The sequence below is a fragment of the Borostomias antarcticus genome, assembly GCF_949987555.1.
Source record: "Borostomias antarcticus genome assembly, chromosome: 2".
NCBI lineage: Eukaryota > Metazoa > Chordata > Actinopteri > Stomiiformes > Stomiidae > Borostomias > Borostomias antarcticus.
The window spans coordinates 33,027,497-33,048,566 of record NC_140235.1 but is presented as its reverse complement, the minus strand read 5'-3'; the positions used below and the strand labels follow the sequence as shown (position 1 = coordinate 33,048,566).

The following is a 21,070-nucleotide window of genomic DNA, read 5'->3' as shown; positions in this document are numbered from 1 at the left end:
TAGTGGCGTGGTGGTGAGACTCCGCTGACATTCTGATCCTAGAGATGGTCCGCTTCAGATAGCTCTATCGTGACAACTATACATGTTACAGCTTATATATTGACACCATAGGAATCCTGAGAACTTGCAGAACATTTCTATGTATAATATGTCCGTATAGCTTGAACACTGTAGGCATGGCGACAAGTCAGAAAAAGGGTAAAAATGCAAAAGTTAGTGCGGCACCATACGTTTCAATGGGGAGCGCAGATGCCGAACAAATTGTCATACCTCAAAAACGGTAAGTCACACAGCTTAGATATTTACATTGTACGAATCAGCACAGTTGTGTGAACGTTTTGATGTATAATATTTGTATGAGCTGTTAAAACTGTAGGCATGGCGACAAGTTAGAAAAAGGGTAAAAATGCAAAATTAGCAGCTCAAAAGTTAGTGCGGCACCATACGTTTCAATGGGGAGCGCAGTTGCAGAACAAATCGTCATACCGTGAAAACTATAAGTCACACAGCTTAGATACTTACATTGTATGAATCAGCACAGTTGTGTGCATGTTTTGATGTATACTATGTGTGTGAGCTTTCAAAACTGTAGTAGTGCCAGCAGTTGCCGTAGCCGTCCGCGGCCTGAATCTCCAGATGGCGGTGTACCAACCCAGTTGACAAATGGACCAACATGGGGCGGAGGACAGCAGTACCTGACGGTTGGAGGAATCGAAGGGCCTACAGAGAATGAAGATCCGCTTCAAGCTGATCTCAAGATCATCCGTGAGCAAGTTAACGGGATCACTCGATGACGCATAAATAAAGCAATCATCAAACATTGGAAATTGTCTGTTTTTAAAACAGTTAACAACTCTAGATTAGTCTGGGATCCCCGAAGCAAACCAAAAGGTCTTTTAGGAGGACATATTAATATCAGGAGTATTCTTTCTAAAAGTGAGCAAGTGCATCATCTACTACTTGACTCTAATATTGACTATATTTCTGAATCATGACTTAACGAAACCTCTCCAAGTGCAGCAATACAAGTGCCAGGTTTTACCGTTCTTAGAAATGACCGTAAGAAAGGAAAGGGCGGTGGTGTCATGTACTATATTAAGGAAACCATACGCTGTAATGAAATTGTATTCAAAAATACTGATCTGGAGTTCCTGGGGATAATTGTTGAACTTTCCCCGGAGATGTCTTTCACTCTTATTGTGCTATACTGCCCCCCCTCGGCTAATGTTAGTTTTTACGACAAGTTTAGAGAACTATTGAAACAATGTGATTTTAACAAAGAGGTTATAGTGACTGGGGACTTTAATGTGAATTGGGAAGACAAATCCTCTAGAAAACTCTTAAAGCAAGTTACAGACAGCTTTTATCTCTCCCAAACAGTTAAAGGGGCTACCAGAATTACCAACTCATCCAGTACTCAGATAGACCTTTTCTTTAGCAATCTACCAGACAGAATTCCAAAATCGTTCAACCTACTAACTGGCCTTTCTGATCATAATCTAGTTTTAATGGCAAGAAAAGTAAACAGAAAAAAGCAGACTATCTTCAGTCAAAGTACAGAGCCTCTGCAGATACCCAAGAATAAATGGGGAGAGTTTAAAGAGGCAGTACAGGATGTTAAGTGGGATAACCTGTTGAACTCAACAGACTTGGAATACACCAGTCAACACTTTGTAGAAACACTGCAGCGCATTATGGGAGTTTTCATTAGAAAGTGTAGACACATACGTAAAAGGTCCTCCCTCCCATGGATTAACAAAGCCATGCTGCATATGTTGAAAGAGCGAGACCAGGCCTTGAAAACATTCTTGAAGTCCAAACTGACAATCCATAGGCAGACATTTACATCACTACGTAACAAAGTAACTAGGGAACTTAGGAAAGCAAAGGCAAACTACTTTCTCGATATTATTGAAAACTCTAAGGGAAATCCTAAATTATTCTGGCAACAGATTAAGAATCTAACTAAATATCAGTGGCACTCTAACAGATATGTCATCTGACGTAGCTGAAGTTTTAAACAACTACTTTATTGAATCTGTGTCTGCAATTGCCAATAGTTTTCCTTCACAGCAGCAGCATAGTGTTATGGCAGCTAACTCTGATGTACCCATATTCAACCTTGATAGAGTGTCTGAATCACAAGTAGAGCAGGCCATCAACTCTTTGAGACCTAAAGTTACAAAGGACGTGTATGGGATGGATTCTAGCATGATAAAGGATATGGGACATCTACTGATTAAACCAATCACTCATATTATCAATGTCTCTGTATCTCAGGGTTCATTTCCAAATCATTGGAAACCTGCAGTTGTTATCCCCATCTATAAAAGTGCCGATCCCCATGCTGTTTACTACAGACCGATTAGCATACTACCCATCATGTCTAAGGTTATTGAGAAAGTGGTGGCAGAGCAACTGATCTCACATCTCAACTCTGGTCAGCTCCTGCATCCTATGCAGAATGGTTTTAGAACCAACCATTCCACGGAAACAGCTACTGTATACTTTATTGAGAGGATCAAGTCACTAATGGACAGAGGGGGGTTCTTGGTGCCATCTTCTTGGACCTTCGCAAAGCCTTTGATACAGTCAATCATAGAATCCTGCAGTCTCAGTTTGGTCAATTCAACTTCTCAGCATGTACTTCCAACTGGTTCTACTCCTACCTCTCCAACCGTACACAGTGTGTCAAAATAGAAAATGTCGCATCTAACTTCAATAAGCTAACTACTGGTGTTCCTCAAGGATCGGTCCAGGTCCACTACTCTTTAGTCTCTATATAAATGATTTACCATCTGTCTGTCCAGACTGCGAGACTATTATGTATGCTGATGACACAGTGATCTTTGTCAGAGGAAAAAACCATGATGAGGCAGCAGCACAGCTTACCAAAACCATGGCTAATATATCTGCTTGGCTTAATGCCTGTTGCCTCCAGCTCAATAAGTCAAAATCTGTTGCCATGTTTTTTACTAAAACCAGCAGAGCATGCAGCGAACCCAAGGTGTTTATCTCAGGGGAAAGAGTGGAGATAGTACAAGAATACAAATATCTAGGAATTCTGATCGACAGCAACCTCATATTTAAAGGTCAAGTTAAAAAGGTGTGCAAGAACCTCAGATTCACCCTGGCCAACTTCCGTCATCTCAGAAACCCTATGTCTACAGAAGCGGCAAGAATGTACTTCTTTTCTCTCATCCTGTCCCACATCGGTTACTGTCTACCTACCTGGTCAAATGCAAATGCCACAACTCTAAGCCCCGTCATATCCTTATATAAACAAGCCATCAAAATTCTCGATAAAAAACCCAGAAGATTCTACCACTGCAGTATACTTAAAAAACACAATCTCTTACTGTAAATTGGGATAATCTTGTCAAATTTATGAACTGTTGTCTCATGTACAAGATCCGTCACGGTTCGGCCCCCCCTCCACTCACCAGCGTAGTTAGTTTCCGTTCATCCACCAAGGGTTCAACAAGAGGGGCATCAAGAGGTGACTGCCAAATCCCATTTAGAAAAAGTCTGTTTGGTAAATCTGTTTTTTCATACACTACTGCACACGAGTGGAACACAGTCCCACAACACATAAGAGACTTTACCTCATACCACACCTTCAAGAAACACTTGAAAAACTGGCTTCTCCACTATCAAAACTGTGACCATTAGCCTCCAAATGTTGTGTGTTATGTATTGTGTTGTGAAATTATGTACTGTGTAAAGTGTAGTCTCTGAATGTTGTACAGTATACTGTTCGTTCACTGTCACTGTCTCATGTGATTCATGGTTTACTGTCCCTGAATGTTGTGTGTATTGTATTGATTTTAACCACTGTACCAATTTTACCATTGCAGGTAGGCTTTTTAATTCCTGGCAGGGGGACTGCCGACGGAAACTAGCCTTTTGGCTAAAATCGGGTGCATTTACACTATGTGTTTATTAATTGTCCCTCTTAATGAAATAAACTAAATTGAAACTGAACTGAATAATAAAGAAAGAAATAGTGGGAATATCACAAGTTGGGCTAGCTTTTACAAGCTAGCCCACCTAAATATTAACATTTATTCAAAACGAAGCATCATTCCCTGAATTCCGCCGAGCAAAATAGTTCCTGTAACAAAAGGGTTGCCAAGCAACAGATGCATTGGATGGAATGTTCAGTTGTTTTGAAAAAACACAATGATAGGCCTACAATGCATTGGATCAAATGGGAGGCGCATTAATACTGAAAATTGAATGATATGGGGTCCCAGGTGTGTGTTACAAAGTATTTTAACACGGCTTCCAGCCAATCAGAATCAAGAACCAGAACTAACCGTTGTATAATATTAGTTACAGTACAGTAAGTATGCATTTGTGTGTGTGTGTGTGTGTGTGTGTGTGTGTGTGTGTGTGTGTGTGACTCACAGCGTTCATGTCGATGCCGTTGGTGTAGGACCAGGCGTGCTGGAAGTACTCCTCCAGACGCTGTCTCAGGGGGTTGGGGATCTGGTGGAAGCGGATGAACTCTCGAACCCGCAGCATCTGGGTGTGGTAGCGCGCCGTGCCCGAGTACAGCCGCTGGATGATGGCTGACACGTTCCCGAAGATGCTGGCGTACATCAGAGCTGTGGGCGGAGGGAACGGGTTGATCAAGGGTGACATTAGACCTGCGCTTAACCCTGCTATGGGCTACCAGGCTCCAGAACCAAGGCTACTTACTTACTCACTCACAGTACTGATTACTGACTTACTAGTCAACATCACATGACATATCACCATGACGAGATGAGGAGTGTGGAGTCTGACTCTATCTGCTGTCTCTATTCTAAGACCTCTCCATGGGATGAGAAGGCTGATGTTCTGTAACAGCATATAAGGATTCTAATGCACAAACAAGAATGTGTTTCAGAAGAGATTCAAAGTACCTTGAACATATGTTTCTTTTTTTTTTTAAGGTAGTGTATAATCAGCCTCCGGGGGGGAGGGGGAGGGGGAGGAGGGGGGAGGGGGGAGGGGGGAGGGGGGAGGGGGGGAGGGGGAGGGGGAGGAGGAGTCCAGACACACACTCCTGCTGTGTGATTCAATAGCTAGTCAATGGCAATAAACAAGTTATTTCTTGATCCTGTTCGAATTGTGCCATGTCCATAGTTACACATATGATGTTTGTCCATTGAAAACATAATTTTGCAAGTCAAGCACATTGCAGTTTTTCATAAGACTGTAAAACAGTTATTCCATACAAGTTTAAAATGATTAAAATAGGTGAAAATCACTATTAGTCTGGCCATGTTGAGAGATGCAGGAATGAGAAAGGAGAGTTAGTCAGTTCTGTAAGAGCTGGCATGCGAGATCGGCTTTACAAGGTTTTGGTGAGTGTTAAACGAGTGTAATATCGGCTCTCCTTTGAATGTGTGTGTGTGTGTGTGTGTGTGTTGAGGAACGGGTGTGGGGCGGGGGTACTGTCTGTCTGAGTGATTGTGTAAGTGTAAGTTTGTGGGTGCGCTTGTGTGTGCGTACACGCATGCATGCGCGTGTTTATAGATTTCAATGACAAGGAATGTTAAAACATTGAATGAATCTTTCTTTTTTTAAAGATGGATTACATGATATTTCTGACATCATGTCCTGGGCCAGATGGAGGGGTGGGGTGGGCCGGGAGTTTGAGACCCCTGCTTTAGAGTTTCATGAGAGGAAATTACTTTATAAGTTACTTTGATAAGCACATTCCTACTGAACGGTTCCTGCTGATAACAGGAACAGCTTTTATTAGCTCATATCTTTTAATAAATCCTGATAGATTACTTCATCAAATCAAATCAATCACAACGACGTTGCATTTTGTAATTAAAGTGAAGAGGAACGTGAGAATATACTCTTCCCAATCTCAAAAACGTCACGTTGTGGTGACACTGCATTTAGTAACAGGAAAGACAGGGGAAGGTGCCAGATTAGACAGGTCAGATTGACCACATGTCTCAATGTCGGAGCTGAAGCCCTGTCTCTAGTTGAGTGTTGTGGCTGTGCTAATCTATCTACACCACACCGTTTTGACATTAAGTCACTTAAGACCTCCTTAGGAAGCCTGACACTCAGACCACCTTAGGAAGCCTGACACTCAGACCACCTTAGGAAGCCTGACACTCAGGCTGAAGCGCCATTTTGTTTCCCTTCATTATTACAGGCTCACATTGCAGCCGTTTTCCCAGATTTACGTTGCTGAAGAAGTCCTCAGCAGTTGAATTCTGTCATCGCATTAAAGGACGCTGATTGGCCTGGTTGGAATTCCAACTGAGAAATCACTCTGGATGAGAGCCTTTCCAGACCCTGAATCACATGTCGAAAATTCAGATTCAGGGGCTGGAGCCAGGCTACACTTGACGGACACAGAGCGACAACAACATACAACAACAACAACAACAACAGCAGCAGCAGCAGCGCGTCAGCGGCGACTTACACCCGATGAGCATGACGCAGAAGACTTACACCCGATGAGCATGACGCAGATGGAGAAGACTTACACCCAATGAGCATGACGCAGATGGAGAAGATGAGCATGACGCAGATGGAGAAGACTTACACCCGATGAGCATGACGCAGATGGAGAAGATCTTCTCAGAGTTGGTGTTGGGCGACACGTTGCCGAAGCCCACGCTGGTCAGGCTGCTGAAGGTGAAGTAGAGCGCCGTCACGTACTTGTCCTTGATGGACGGGCCCGAGCCTTTCACAGAGTCATTGTACTGCTTGCCCAGCTGGTCGCCCAACGAGTGGAGCCAGCCGATGGAGCCGTTGCGCTCCACGCTGCCGATGGCGTACCAGATGCAGGCCAGCCAGTGGGCGATGAGCGCGAAGGTGCACATGAGCAGGAAGAGCACGGCGGCGCCGTACTCAGAGTAGCGGTCCAGCTTACGGGCCACACGGACCAGGCGCAGCAAACGGGCCGTCTTCAACAGGCCGATCAGAGTGGTGGTCTAGGGGTAGGGAGAGAGAGAGAGACAGAGAGAGAGAGAGAGAGAGAGACAGAGAGAGAGACAGAGAGAGAGACAGAGAGAGAGAGAGAGAGAGAGAGAGACAGAGAGAGACAGAGAGAGAAAGATAGAGAGAGAGAGACAGTGAGAGAGCATATATGTAGTAAGACTACAGCAGGTGTATGCTATCCTCGTTTCCGTACAGTTAACTAATTCCTTGCGCGCTTTGGAAAACACCTTGAGCCGGTACTAATGTGATATACTGTATACCGGAGAGAACGTGATAAAGCCAGTACTAATGTGATATATACCAGAGTGAACGTGATAAAGTCAGTACTAATGTGATATATAGCAGAGTGAACGTGATAAAGTCAGTACTAATGTGATATATACCAGAGAGAACGTGATAAATGCTGTCCCCGTTATTCACAGTTCGCTCCTGCTGGTGTAATAGATACTTTCAAATGAGTGTATTCTCTGTTCTAGACACTGTGTAAAGTGAGCAGCTGTCCTCTGTGTATTGCCCTGATCCCTTCTCTCCAGGCCTTTGAATTGACTTAATGGCAGGAGACCTCCCCAGGGGTCCCCTCCTCCCAACTATCTCTGATCTCTGTATTCTGATCTGGGTATTTGCATATGCAGGTATGGTCACACCCACACTGTTTATAATGCCCTGTTTTCAAGATAATCTTGGCTCTTGGTGGATGTTCCTATTCTCTTTGAGCCCGACTTTGCAAACTCGTAACTTATCTGGAATAAAAGTAACCAGCTTGGACTTTCAAAGATAAACCTCGGCATTCTTGACTACTCTTTTCTTAATTATTAGAATCAATCTATAACACTGGCTCTGTTCATTCACGCATAACACCCTTCACCAGCGCCCCCCCCCCCCCCCCCCCCCAACCACAACGCCCCCCTGCGCCAACCCCGAATCCTCCATGCCACAACGTCCCTCTGCATCAATAATGCACACATATAACAGCTGGATCACAGCACTGGCACTCTGCCTGGAGACCATCTTCACAGTAAATGATAGTTTTCGCTGAGGAACGTCCGTTCACTTGACCCACCTCCGATCAAATCAAGTAAACAATGGAAGAGCAAAAAGCTCTCATTGGAGTTTCTTCCCTTTTTTGTGGTCAGTAAAGGGAACCCCCCACCTCCTTTTTTTTTTACACTCCATTTCCCACAATCCCCCGGTCCGCCCCCCCCGGCCTCCTCCTCACCTCCTCCCCGTTGCGGTAGATGAGCAGGTCAAAGGGGATGGCCGCCACCATGTCGATGAGGAACCAGCCCTTGAAGTAGTGCACGGCGATGCACAGCGGCTGGCTGACCACCTCGTCGTTGGCGTTCACGTAGGTGGTGCGGAAGTTGATGAGGATGTCGATGATGAACATGATGTCCACGATCAGGTCCACCACGTTCAGCGGCGAGCAGGAGTAGCCGCAGGTCTGCTTGGCCACCTCCTCCTGGTCGTTGAGGAGGAAGGCGGCGGAGTACGGCGTGAGGATGGCCGTGTAGATCACCAGGAGCAGGATCAGCCAGTCCCACACCGCCTTGAACGGGCTGTAGTGGAGCACCGTCCACTTGTGGATGCGGGGGGCCTGGAGCTTGTACTCCGGGAGGACGTCTGCGCCCAGGGACAGCACCTGAGAAAAGGACATGAGAGAGGGGGAGAGAGAGGGGGAGAGAGAGAGGGAGAGAGGTGGGAGAGAGAGGGGGAGAGAGAGGGGGAGAGAGAGAGGGAGAGAGGGGGGAGAGAGGAGAGAGAGGGGGAGAGAGAGGGGGAGAGAGAGAGGGAGAGAGGGGGGAGAGGGGAGAGAGAGGGGGAGAGAGGGGGAGAGAGAGGAGAGAGAGGGGGAGAGAAAAGTGGGGGGATAGTGGGGGAGAGGGAGGGGGGAGAGAGGCGGGGAGAGGAGAGAGAGGGGGACATAGGGGGAGAGAGAAGTGGGGGGATAGTGGGGGAGAGGGAGGGGGGAGAGAGGGGGAGAGAGAGGAGAGAGAGGGGTAGAGAAAAGTGGGGGGATAGTGGGGGAGAGGGAGGGGGGAGAGAGGCGGGGAGAGGAGAGAGAGGGGGACATAGGGGGAGAGAGAAGTGGGGGGATAGTGGGGGAGAGGGAGGGGGGAGAGAGGGGGAGAGAGGCGGGGAGAGGAGAGAGAGGGAGAGAGAGGGGGACATAGGGGGAGAGAGAAGTGGGGGGATAGTGGGGGAGAGAGGAGGGTGGAGAAGGGGGAGATGTTATATTTTCAGACCCTCTAGTGTGTTGCAAAGATACAGATGAAGAGAGGGAGAGAGAGAGAGGGAAATAGACAGAGAGGAAGAGAGGGAGAGAGAGGGAGAGAGAGAAGAAGAGAGAAAGAGAGAAAGACAGAGAGGAAGAGAGGGAAAGAGAGAGAGAGGGAGAGAGAGTAGAAGAGAGAGAGAAAGAGAGAGGAAGAGAGGGAGAGAGAGAAGAAGAGAGAGAAAAAGAGACAGAGAAAGAGAGAGGAAGAGAGGGAGAAAGACAGAGAGGGAGAGAGAAAGAGAGAGAGAAAGACACACACACACACACACACATAGTATACCACATTGACAGCGTTGAGTGATGTGATCATGTGACTCCATATGGGGCAGCATGAAATATGCATCAGGCCTCCTAGGATGGCTGGTAATGTGCTTTTACTTCCTGCATTCACAGCGATGTCCGGTGAGGCTGACCAAAGCTGTTCTGATGGCAGTGACTCTCTTAAGGTAACCCCTGAGGCAGCCCACACACACACACACACACACACACACACACACACACACACACACACACACACACACACACACACACACACACACACACACACACACACACACACACGCACATACACACCTACAGTACACACAGACAATCTCTTTCTCTCTCTCTCTCTCTCTCTCTCTCTCTCTCTCACTGAAGGAGCTTTCTGCCTCCGCCTCAAAAAGCCAAAAACATCCGGGCCGGCCATTCACCTCCATTCATTTCATGGACTAGGATGACATAAAAACTACCAGACCACTTCTCATGAAACTCGTGGAGGGGTGTAGCATGGGCCAATTTAGAACCAATTCAGTTTTGGCACAGATACACAAAATGCATTCTAGAGCGGAGGTCTGTGCTCTCTGAGGAGGTCTGAGCTCTCTCTGGTTCAATCTGCACCAGCTACAGCATAGCTACAGACAGCACACACACACACACACACACACACACACACACACACACACACACGTGCGCAAACACACACGTGTACACAAAATTCTTCAGAAACAAAAGCCAAGAATCATTTTAAAATAGAAATATACATTGTAAACAAGTCACTGTTGTTGACAGCCTACAGTATCTTCTCTGGTAACAAACACAGATAGGATTTGTTGACAGAATGCTGCACTGAGACTGACAGGCCGACAGACACAGAGGAGAGACCGTTCTACAGACAAGCCTCTGGGGTTGGTCTCACCTCAGACACACCACCCCGGCTGAGGAGAGACCGTTCTACAGACAAGCCTCGGGTTGGTCTCACCTCAGACACACCACCCCGGCTGAGGAGAGACCGTTCTACAGAGCTAGTAGCCTCTGGGGTTGGTCTTACGTCTGGCACTGTGGTGGCAGTGCTGGGTTCTACCGTTCCACCCTCACGACAGAACCGTGTTCTAGGATTGCATGTTAGATTTGGCGTGTGGCTGCTGACGTCACGTTGTGAGGGTTAGGGTTAGGGTTAGGGTTAGTGGGTTAGAGCCGTGTTCTAGGATTGCATGTTAGATTTGGCGTGTGGCTGCTGACGTCACGCTGTGAGGGTTAGGGTTAGGGTTAGGGTTAGTGGGTTAGAGCCGTGTTCTAGGATTGCATGTTAGATTTGGCGTGTGGCTGCTGACGTCACGTTGTGAGGGTTAGGGTTAGGGTTAGTGGGTTAGAGCCGTGTTCTAGGATTGCATGTTAGGTTTGGCGTGTGGCTGCTGACGTCACGTTGTGAGCCCACTTGTTTTGGGATGTGAAATTCAAATTGAGCTGTGGAGACAGCTCAGGAATATTTTACATAACAGTTGGTTACCTGGAGGCTTGTCGCAGGGAGGGCTTCTGGGTACCCAGAATACCTGGAGCCTAACTTAATGGAATAAATACATATTTGATCTATGTGGGTAACAATAGTGACAGTGTCTGGGGACAACAGAGCTGGGTACAAATACACACACACATAAACACAGACAAAAGACACACACACACATACCCTCTCACACACACATGCACACACACACACGCGCACACACACACACACACACACACACACACACACACACACACACACACACACACACACATTACGGTAGACTCACTGGAAGCCAGTGGTCTTGGATGCAGCTGTTGATGAGTAGACAGACAGACAGACCACTTTATCCCTTCTTTCACACCTTCCCTCATTTCCCCTCCCTCCTTCCTTTCTCTCTTTCTTTCCTTCCTTCTTTCTGTCCTTCTTTATTCATGCTCCCTCTCCCCCCCCCCCGTCCTCTCAGAGCCCCCCCCCCCCGTCCTCTCAGAGCTCCCCCCCTGTCCTCTCAGAGCTCCCCCCCCCGTCCTCTCAGAGCCCCCCCCCCGTCCTCTCAGAGCCCCCCCCCCCCCCACCATGTTCCTGTCCACATGTGATTGACCAGCCAGCCCAGATGGCTCAAGCCACCCAGCTGCTCCACTATAAAGCTACAGCCCCAGCTACATAACTAAGACTACTATAGTCAGAATAATAATAATAATAATAATAATAATAATTATTATTATTATTGTTATTCTTCTTATTAATATTATTATTATTATTATTATTATTATTATTATTATTATTATAGTACAATTAATCAACAATTACCTGGTGTGTAGTGTTCCTTGAGATTCACCAAACCCAGGCTCACTGTCGGCCATTCAGTATCAAGACTACTTGACGTCATGGCACCCCTCCACACACACACGCACACACACGTACGCATGCACTCACACACAAACACCCACGCACGCACACACACACACACACACGCACGCACACATACGCGCACACATGCACACGCACACATGCACGCGCACACACACTCACAAGCACACACATATAGCCTTCTTCCTCTGGAGTGCGGCCGTCCTGCGGTTAGAGCCTGAGCCTGAAACCAGAGGTCACTCGGAGGTCAGACAGGTGCTCAGTAATGGTGGGTCAGAGGACCGGTGCTGTGGTTTGGGCTGCAGGTGGCGCTGTGAGGGAGGGAGGGGGGTTCACGCTGTAATGCTCCCTCCCCCTGAGTGTGGAGCTGGGTCATAGCATGCTGGATATCACTGAGCTGGAAGATGATGTGGAGCCCCACAGTGACACTGGTGATGATAAGGGGATTGTGTGTGTGTGTGTGTGTGTGTCTGTGCGTGTGTGTACGCGTGCGTTTGTATGTGTGTGCTGCCTGATATCAAGGCAAGCAGGATTGTGTTTGTGAAGAAATGAATCAATCAGTGTATCAGTCCTATACTTCCAAAACTTGATGCGTCCAATTATCCCTTCAGGTCTTCGGGTCAGAATGGTGCTCTAGTGAGCGCAACACTGAACATGTGGAGACTACAGGACAGGCAGCTCAGGAGGACTGGAGCTAATTAGTGGACAACAGCTGCACTGGGCTGTATATAATCCTCACGATTCATTGAATCATGTAGAAGTGTGTGTGTGTGTCTAAATACTAATATCTTCATTCATTCATTCATTCATTCATTCATTCATTCATTCATTCATTCATTCTTCCATAAAAAAACAAGAACAAACGGATCAACAGAAAAACAAATGGCGAGAGTTGAAAGAGTAGTGAGCGACTGACCTGGTGTGTGAGGATCTGAGGGGGTTTATTAGCCTGGTGAGTCAACGATAACAGACGTGTAGACGACAGTGGCACGGTTGAGTGTTGAGGAGCAGGGGTAGGTGGGGGAGGGTCTGGGTAAGAATCAGTGACTAACCAAAACATCTTTGTCCATATCAAATGTTGGTATCGTCTCAACTCTAGCTGAAGATGCTAGTGGTCACGCAGCGGTTGCATTTGATCAGCAGTTGGATTTTTCACCACCTATAGTGTAGTACAGTATACTAGCCTGATATTAGTGTAGTACAGGATACTAGCCTGATATTAGTGTAGTACAGTATACTAGCCTGATATTAGTGTAGTACAGGATACTAGCCTGATATTAGTGTAGTACAGTATACTAGCCTTATATTAGTGTAGTACAGTATACTAGCCCCATATTAGTGTAGTACAGGATACTAGCCTGATATTAGTGTAGTACAGTATACTAGCCTGATATTAGTGTGGTACAGTATACTAGCCCGATATTAGTGTAGTATAGTATACTAGCCCGATATTAGTGTAGTACAGGATACTAGCCCGATATTAGTGTAGTACAGGATACTAGCCCGATATTAGTGTGGTGTTATAGAATTTACATCTGGCCTCAAGACCTTTCTATTCCAAACACCTTAAACCTTTGTTCTCTCTCTCCTTTTGTAATTCACCACCTCCCTCAACCGTTCACATAGACAGGGTGGACTCGAGGAGGTCCACACACCTAGAAATGTCTACTCCAGAATAACCATCCTTTGTCCCTTTGTCTCCAAGAAATTGCCGCCTTTTCTCATGTCACATGTCTGTATTCTCGGCCACGCCTGCCATTTCATATGACGTACAATGGATTAGCCAATCACATCCTGGAAGCGCCGTACCTGTGTTTTGCTTGAATATAAGGCAGCACAAGATCAGGAGGCTTCACTTCTTTGGATGAACCACTCATGTTGCGTTGTCCAGGAAGTCCTTGTGCTCGTATTGTTTTCTCAATAAACCATACTTAACATTTTGAGCGAATCTTGGTAAATCCTTTTTGACTAGATCAGTTAAAATCCATTATACTGTAGTACCGTAAACTAGCCTGATATTAGTGTAGTACAGTATACTAGCCTGATATTAGTGTGGTACAGTACTAGCCTGATTAGTGTAGTACAGTACTAGCCTGATTAGTGTAGTACAGTATACTAGCCTGATATTACTGTGGTACAGTATACTAGCCTGATATTAGTGTAGTACAGTATACTAGCCCGATATTAGTGTAGTACAGTATACTAGCCTGATATTAGTGTAGTACAGTATACTAGCCTGATATCAGTTTGGTACAGTACTAGCCTGATTAGTGTAGTACAGTATACTAGCCTGATATAAGTGTAGTACAGTATACTAACCTGATATTAGTGTGGTACAGTACTAGCCTGATATTAGTGTAGTACAGTATACTAGCCTGATATTATTGTGGTACAGTACTAGCCTGATATTAGTGTAGTACAGTATACTAGCCTGATATTATTGTGGCACAGTACTAGCCTGATATTAGTGTAGTACAGTATACTAGCCTGATATTAGTGTAGTACAGTATACTAGCCTGATATTAGTGTGGTACAGTACTAGCCTGATATTAGTGTAGTACAGTATACTAGCCTGATATTAGTGTGGTACAGTACTAGCCTGATATAAGTGTAGTACAGTATACTAGCCTGATATTAGTGTAGTACAGTATACTAGCCTGATATTAGTGTGGTACAGTACTAGCCTGATATTAGTGTGGTACAGTATACTAGCCTGATGTTAGTGTGGTACAGTACTAGCCTGATATTAGTGTAGTACAGTATACTAGCCTGATATTAGTGTGGTACAGTACTAGCCTGATATTAGTGTAGTACTGTATACTAGTGGTGAGGGTTAGGGTTATGGGTTATTATTATTATTATTAAGAAGACACCGTTGTAGTGCTGTAAACAGCAAACGGTAGCAGGATATTCTACTGAGCATTCTGGCTACAGCAGCAGACTCCTCCCACAGGAGCAGCCCCCAAGCCAGAGAATGACAGGTTCCCTTTTACAACACTAATATCCCTATCACCCAGTCACCTAAGCACACACACACACACACACACACACACACACACACACACACACACACACACACACACACACACCACACACACACACACATACGTACACACACACATACACACATACAGTACGTATGCATACACACACACACACAGGCGTATGCACACACACACGTATGCACACACATACATACACACACGCACAAACGTATGCACACACATACATACACATGCACACACATACACACACACACACATACGCACACACGCACACACGCACACACGCCCACACACGCACACACGCACACACACGCACACACACGCACACACACACACACACACACAGCAGTGGTTTAGTGTTGTGTCCCTCCTGGGTGAGTGTCCCTTGCCGTCTCAAAGGATCTATGGTTATTTTTAGACGTGTTTGTGACTGAGCAGCTTCTGAAAAAAATATCCCCAGGGCACATTGAAAGTGCAGATGTCAAGTAACATTTCTACACAGATATAGCAAGACTACATTTAAAGGTAACACTTCTGAAATGTAATACCAAACTCCATGTTTTATGAGAGTGTGTTTGCTTTAGTCTAAACAAATAATCAAACAATCAATCAAAGACAGCAAGAGAGCATTTAGCAACCAAAAATGCACCAGAAGATCTACTCTTTTCACTTTCAGCTAATATCAAACATTTATACAGTATATATATACCGTATATATCATGTCTGAGGAAACAATTCCAATCTAGAGCCCAATAAATCAAAGGGTGAGCTAAAAACAAAAGGAGCAGCTAACGCCATTACAACACTGCGGAAAGACAATAAAGGACTATTGACTTCTTCTTCTTCATGCGAGCTAGATATTATCCTCTCCCCCCCAGGCTCGAGGCCGAGCGGCTATCCTTCTACCACCCCGAGCCTGGGTGAGGGGGTCACCCTGGCTATATATCCGGGCACACCTCAAGGAGCCATGTCACCGTTTCGTCATCCACAACCATCAGGCTGTGCATTCCGCTGGATGACATGGTCCTGGCTGAAGATCTCCTCCACGGCCTGCCAGCCTCCAGCTGAGTACACGCAAGGTCGTTTGCGTAGGCATACTTCCTGGAGACTGTTTGAATTGACTGACAGAGAATTTTTCCAGCTCACTTATCTGGCCCCTGGGTGATTACTGTTTTTTTTGCTTCCCTCTGGAATATGTAGAGAGTGGGTCGTATGCCCACCTCCCTTGTTCTCTGTAAAGCGCATTGTGTTGCCTCTGGGTATGAAATGTGCTATACAAATAAAGCTTTGATTGATTGATTGACTATCAATGTGTGTGTGTGTGTGTGTGTGTGATGCAGTCAGGTTGTGAGGCTGCATCAATAAACCTATGATTTCCCTTAAAGGAGTAGTAAAGGGAAAATGCATGTTTAGCCCTGTTTTAAGGTTACTTATGATCATATACAATGGTTCAGATCAAAACGTTGACAAAGCTAGCATTTTCGAGAAAGTTGATAATTGCTCTACCACCGTTTTGGTCATACAATGGATGTGGATGATCATAAGTAACCTTAAAACAGGGCTAAACATGCCTTTTCCCTTTACTACTCCTTTAACCTTCACAACAGATAATCAATCAAAAGCAACTTCCTGTTGGCACAGAACTGAGATCTTCAACCTCTCTGTCTGCTTTGTCTCAGGGAAACACGTCCATCCGTCTGCTTATTAGCGCAGATGTCGCTGTTGCGCTCGGGTCATTTCTCACGTTGAGATTGGTTTGGCTCTTGCGCTAGTGTCATTTCTCACGTTGTGATTGGTTTGGCTCTTGCGCTAGTGTCATTTCTCACGTTGTAATTGGTTTGGCATGGGCCTTGCATATATGGCTAAACCATCACATTCAGCTCACACAAACACGAAGCTCGACAAAACCTCCAGAGACTCTGGGCTCAGAGCTCCTCCTTTGGTGAATCTGATGTTTTTAGGCAAGGCAAGGCTAGGCTAGTTAATTTATATAGCACATTTCAGCAAAAAGGCAATTCAAAGTGCTTTACATGAGACATTAAAAGCCTCAAGACAAAGTGCAACACATAAAAGGTCATATAAAACGAAATGCAAAAAAGGACACTGTTCTTTATCACATACTAAAACCGTCTCTCTCTCTCCACTCACTTACGTACAATGTCCTTCTGTATAGTTGCTCGCTGGCTTTTCACCAGTGCCTCAAACATCCTTTCTGAGCAAGGGACCACATCAGCTGTCAGTGGCCTACTGTTGTGTCACTAGGCACACCTTGCACCAAAAATCCAACTTCTCCATTTCCAACATACATTTCCTTCTTTCTCTTCCTCCCTCAAGTCGTTAAACTAACATACTGTTGTACTTTGCAGAACATTTAAAACAGAATGCAGGAAAAATAAAATACAGGAATAAAAGTTACGGTGCAGTGTATGAATAAATAATTATTTAATTTAATAAAAAGCAGGGGCAAAAAGAAAAGTCTTCAGTCTTGATTTAAAAGAGCTGAGAGTTGCAGCAGCAGCTTTAGAAGCGGGTTATTCATGTTTAACTTAATTCTGAAAACTGTTTGCAGGCAGAGTGTGGAAAATTCAGCCACTCCGCAGCCTCCAAGCACCTTGGGAATCTTGGGAATATGGGCACAAACATGGCGGTGACGTCAACGCCAGGATCAAGGAGCGAGTCACTCTTTCATGTGGTTTCAGAATTTCTGAAAATACACACCGATGAAGACAAGGGATCTCTGTAGTCTGACAGCACACTGGGAGGCCAAACATAACATTAAGAAAGTGTATGTGTGTGTAATTAAACATACGCACACACACACACACACACTACTATCACATTGCAGTGGACAATAACTGATCTTGAGGCGAACATCATGTTCTTGTTTAAGTCGGTTGAATGCATAATTAACCATTATCTACCTGATTTGGCCTCGTAGTGATGCTGACGGAGCCAGGTCAAAGTCCATTATTGTCCAGCCTCGGCGGTTCTTTGGCAGAGAGTGATACAGCCCTTTGTGGTGTGGAACTAAAAGCTCCAATCTGTGTCTCTACTGATTGAAGGATTGGCATACGCCTGTAAGCTTTGGGGGCACTCTCAAATCTAATTCCCTCATTTCAATCAATCAATCAATCAAAGCTTTATTTATATAGCGCATTTCATACCCAGAGGCAACACAATGCGCTTTACAGAGAACAAGGGAGGTGGGCAGACATCCCACCCCTACATATTCCAGAGGGAAGCAAAAAAACAGTAATCACCCGGGGGCCAGATAAGAGAGCTGTAAAAATTCTTCCCTGACCCCTCTCAACGAGGCGATCGAGCAAGCTCCTGGAGTATGTTTGTCTACCGGCTAAGAACATTTATATGTGCCTCTATCTGGCTCCTGGGCCCAGATAGAGGCAGGGTCAGGGGTAGGATCGGGGTAGGAAAAGGATACGGACCCGGGTTAGGGTGAGGGGAAGGGGATCTGAGCCCAGGACTGGTGTATGTCAGTGTGTGTGTGAGTGTGCCTGGGTCCAGGTAGAGGCAGGGGTCAGGGGTAGGGTGGGGGTAGGAAGAGGATACGGACCCGGGTTAGGGTGAGGGGAAGGGGGTACTGGGCCCAGGCCTAAGGCCGGAAGTGGACTGTTGTATGTCTGTGTGTGCGTGTGTATGTGTTAACTAATTTGCTACGACATCTGCAGCAGACACAGGGGTATCTATCGGACTCAGTGTGGTCTACTGGTGACAGTGGGGCAGCCACTGGACCTGGAGCCCTCATGCTCAATAAAACCAGGCCCCTGTCAAACTCTACGAAGGCTGAGGGAGCCAAACGTTCTGAGGGAGGTCCTGGATGTCTGTGTGGTTCCCGTGCGCCAGAACCGAGGACGACAGAGAAACACTGTGATTTCTGGAGCTTCAATTAATACGGTAAATGTGTGATGGCAGAGGGGCCGGCGACCCCTCTACCTCCACTCGGCTGATATTGGTTATTTTGGGAGGGTTAGTGGGGTTTGATACCAGTTTTAATAAAGGAGATGAGAGTGCACTGCGCTGTGGCCTACCCCTGCCATGAAGCTCAGGCTTCAACCTGCGTATTCATCCCTGAGAATATAGCTTGTCAGGTGATAAAGCGGGTAAACGGAACTCTTTGGGAACATATGAACATGGTGTATTGGTGAAGATACAGGTGATGGACAAAGGAAACTAATATAGCAGCCAGGTCTTTTCTGTGTGTCAGTCTGACAATGAAAGAGATAGCGAGATAATGTTTTCCTTTTCAGTGTGTGTGCTTTGTGTGTTTGTGTGCTTTGTGTGTGAACCTTCACTGTCTAAAGCAATGTGTCCCTACGGTATGCCTCTGTCTGTGTCTGAATATACGGTGTGTGTGTGTGTGTGTGTGTGTGTATGTGTGTGTGTGTGTGAGAGAGAGAGAGTGTGTGTGTGTGTGTGTGTGTGTGTGTGTGTGTGCGTGTGTGTGTGTGTGTGTGATCCACACGTCACACTCACCCTTTCTCTGTGACCTCTTCTCTCTCCAGCGCTGGAGCCCAGTACAACATAATAAAGGGGAAGATTTCCATACAGGGAATCCAGTAATCTCTCTCCTCCATTTTTCACACACACACACACACACACACACACACACACACACACACACACACACACACACACACACACACACACACACACACACACCTGCTCCCCCCGACTAGCCACAGCAATCTCCTCAAATATTCATTACTGACGTCATTGCCGATGGAGGAATCTCTCTCTCTCTCCTCCCTCTCTTCTCTCTCCTCCCTCTCTTCTCTCTCTCCTCCCTCACTTTAACTATCCCTAACCCGGCGAGGACATTCAAATATAAGCGCCGCAATAAGAGGCGTCTTCGTGACGCAGGTCTGGGACAGAACAAAAGGAGCTAATCTACGCCCAGGGAGAGACATGAACATCTGAGATTCCACCGCCTCGCTTTAGTTCCTAATCTCCGCGCGCCCGGAGAGGCTAAGGCGCTTTCATCATTCTCTCATCAAACCTCAGATATCCAGACACCACCCTAAAGAGAGAAGCAGGGAGAGGAATCGCTGCAGTCCAGTCCTTACAAAAGCAAATATTTTGAGCAAACGGTTTATTGGCTATATCATTTAGTATACAGTAGGGAGGGTCAAGAGCACATCCATATAGCATCTACATGCTCTGTAATGGTGAATAGCATTTACCCATGTTTTATGCCGTACTCAGCCATGCTAGTACTTTTCCCTCCTTTGACTGTTGTTTTAATGTGAAGCTTCTCTCGGGGACTGCATGTGAACATGCGCTAAATACCAATATGTATTCAGATCTTTAGAATAAGGAGCACTTGAATAATCGTTGGTACACAATTACTGAGAGAGAATCTTAAATAGGTTGCTGCAGCGTTGCATCAAAGTCTGCTTCCCCGTTTTTTTCCTGACTGTAGACACCATGCTACCATGACTTGTAGACAGCATGCTACCATGACCTGTAGACCGTAGACACCATGCTACCATGACCTGTAGACACCATGCTACCATGACCTGTAGACCATAGACACCATGCTACCATGACCCGTAGACCGTAGACACCATGCTACCATGACCTGTAGACACCATGCTACCATGACCTGTAGACCATAGACACCATGCTACCATGACCCGTAGACCATAGACACCATGCTACCATGACTTGTAGACAGCATGCTACCATGACCCGTAGACCGTAGACACCATGCTACCATGACCTGTAGACCATACATGTAGACACCATGCTACCATGACCCGTAGACACCATGCTACCATGACCCGTAGACCGTAGACACCATGCTACCATGACCTGTAGACACCATGCTACCATGACCCGTAGACCGTAGACACCATGCTACCATGACCCGTAGACACCATGCTACCATGACCCGTGTTCTGCAAATGCAAATGATTTTGATCAAATCTACAATGACTTGACATTAAAATCAATGATCAAACCATGCACTGTTAACTATCGGGTCCAACCAAACAGAGCTTAGCCATACTGCATCAGTACTATACAGGCCAGTCCCTCGGGGAGGCTAGGCCAGAGGATACAGTATCTGGACACAGCCTATACCGGGCTGATCGCACAGCAGAGAGCACAATGAAGAGCAAAGGCAGAGGTTTGTGTATTTATGTTAACAAGACATGGTGCGCGGACAACTCCACCATTGGG

General features: G+C 46.0%; 1 protein-coding gene across 1 annotated transcript in view; it reads right to left on the bottom strand.

Annotated features, from left to right (window-relative positions):
• The window catches only part of kcnh2b (potassium voltage-gated channel, subfamily H (eag-related), member 2b), a gene marked incomplete at both ends in the record, with an annotated part of 244,600 nt that overhangs the window by 10,487 nt on the left and 213,043 nt on the right, over positions 1 to 21,070 (bottom strand). The window contains 3 exons of the mRNA XM_084454557.1: positions 4,411 to 4,610; positions 6,563 to 6,953; positions 8,177 to 8,599. Coding sequence (XP_084310683.1) covers positions 4,411 to 4,610; positions 6,563 to 6,953; positions 8,177 to 8,599 — 1,014 coding nt within the window. The remainder of the gene's footprint in view (positions 1 to 4,410; positions 4,611 to 6,562; positions 6,954 to 8,176; positions 8,600 to 21,070) is intronic.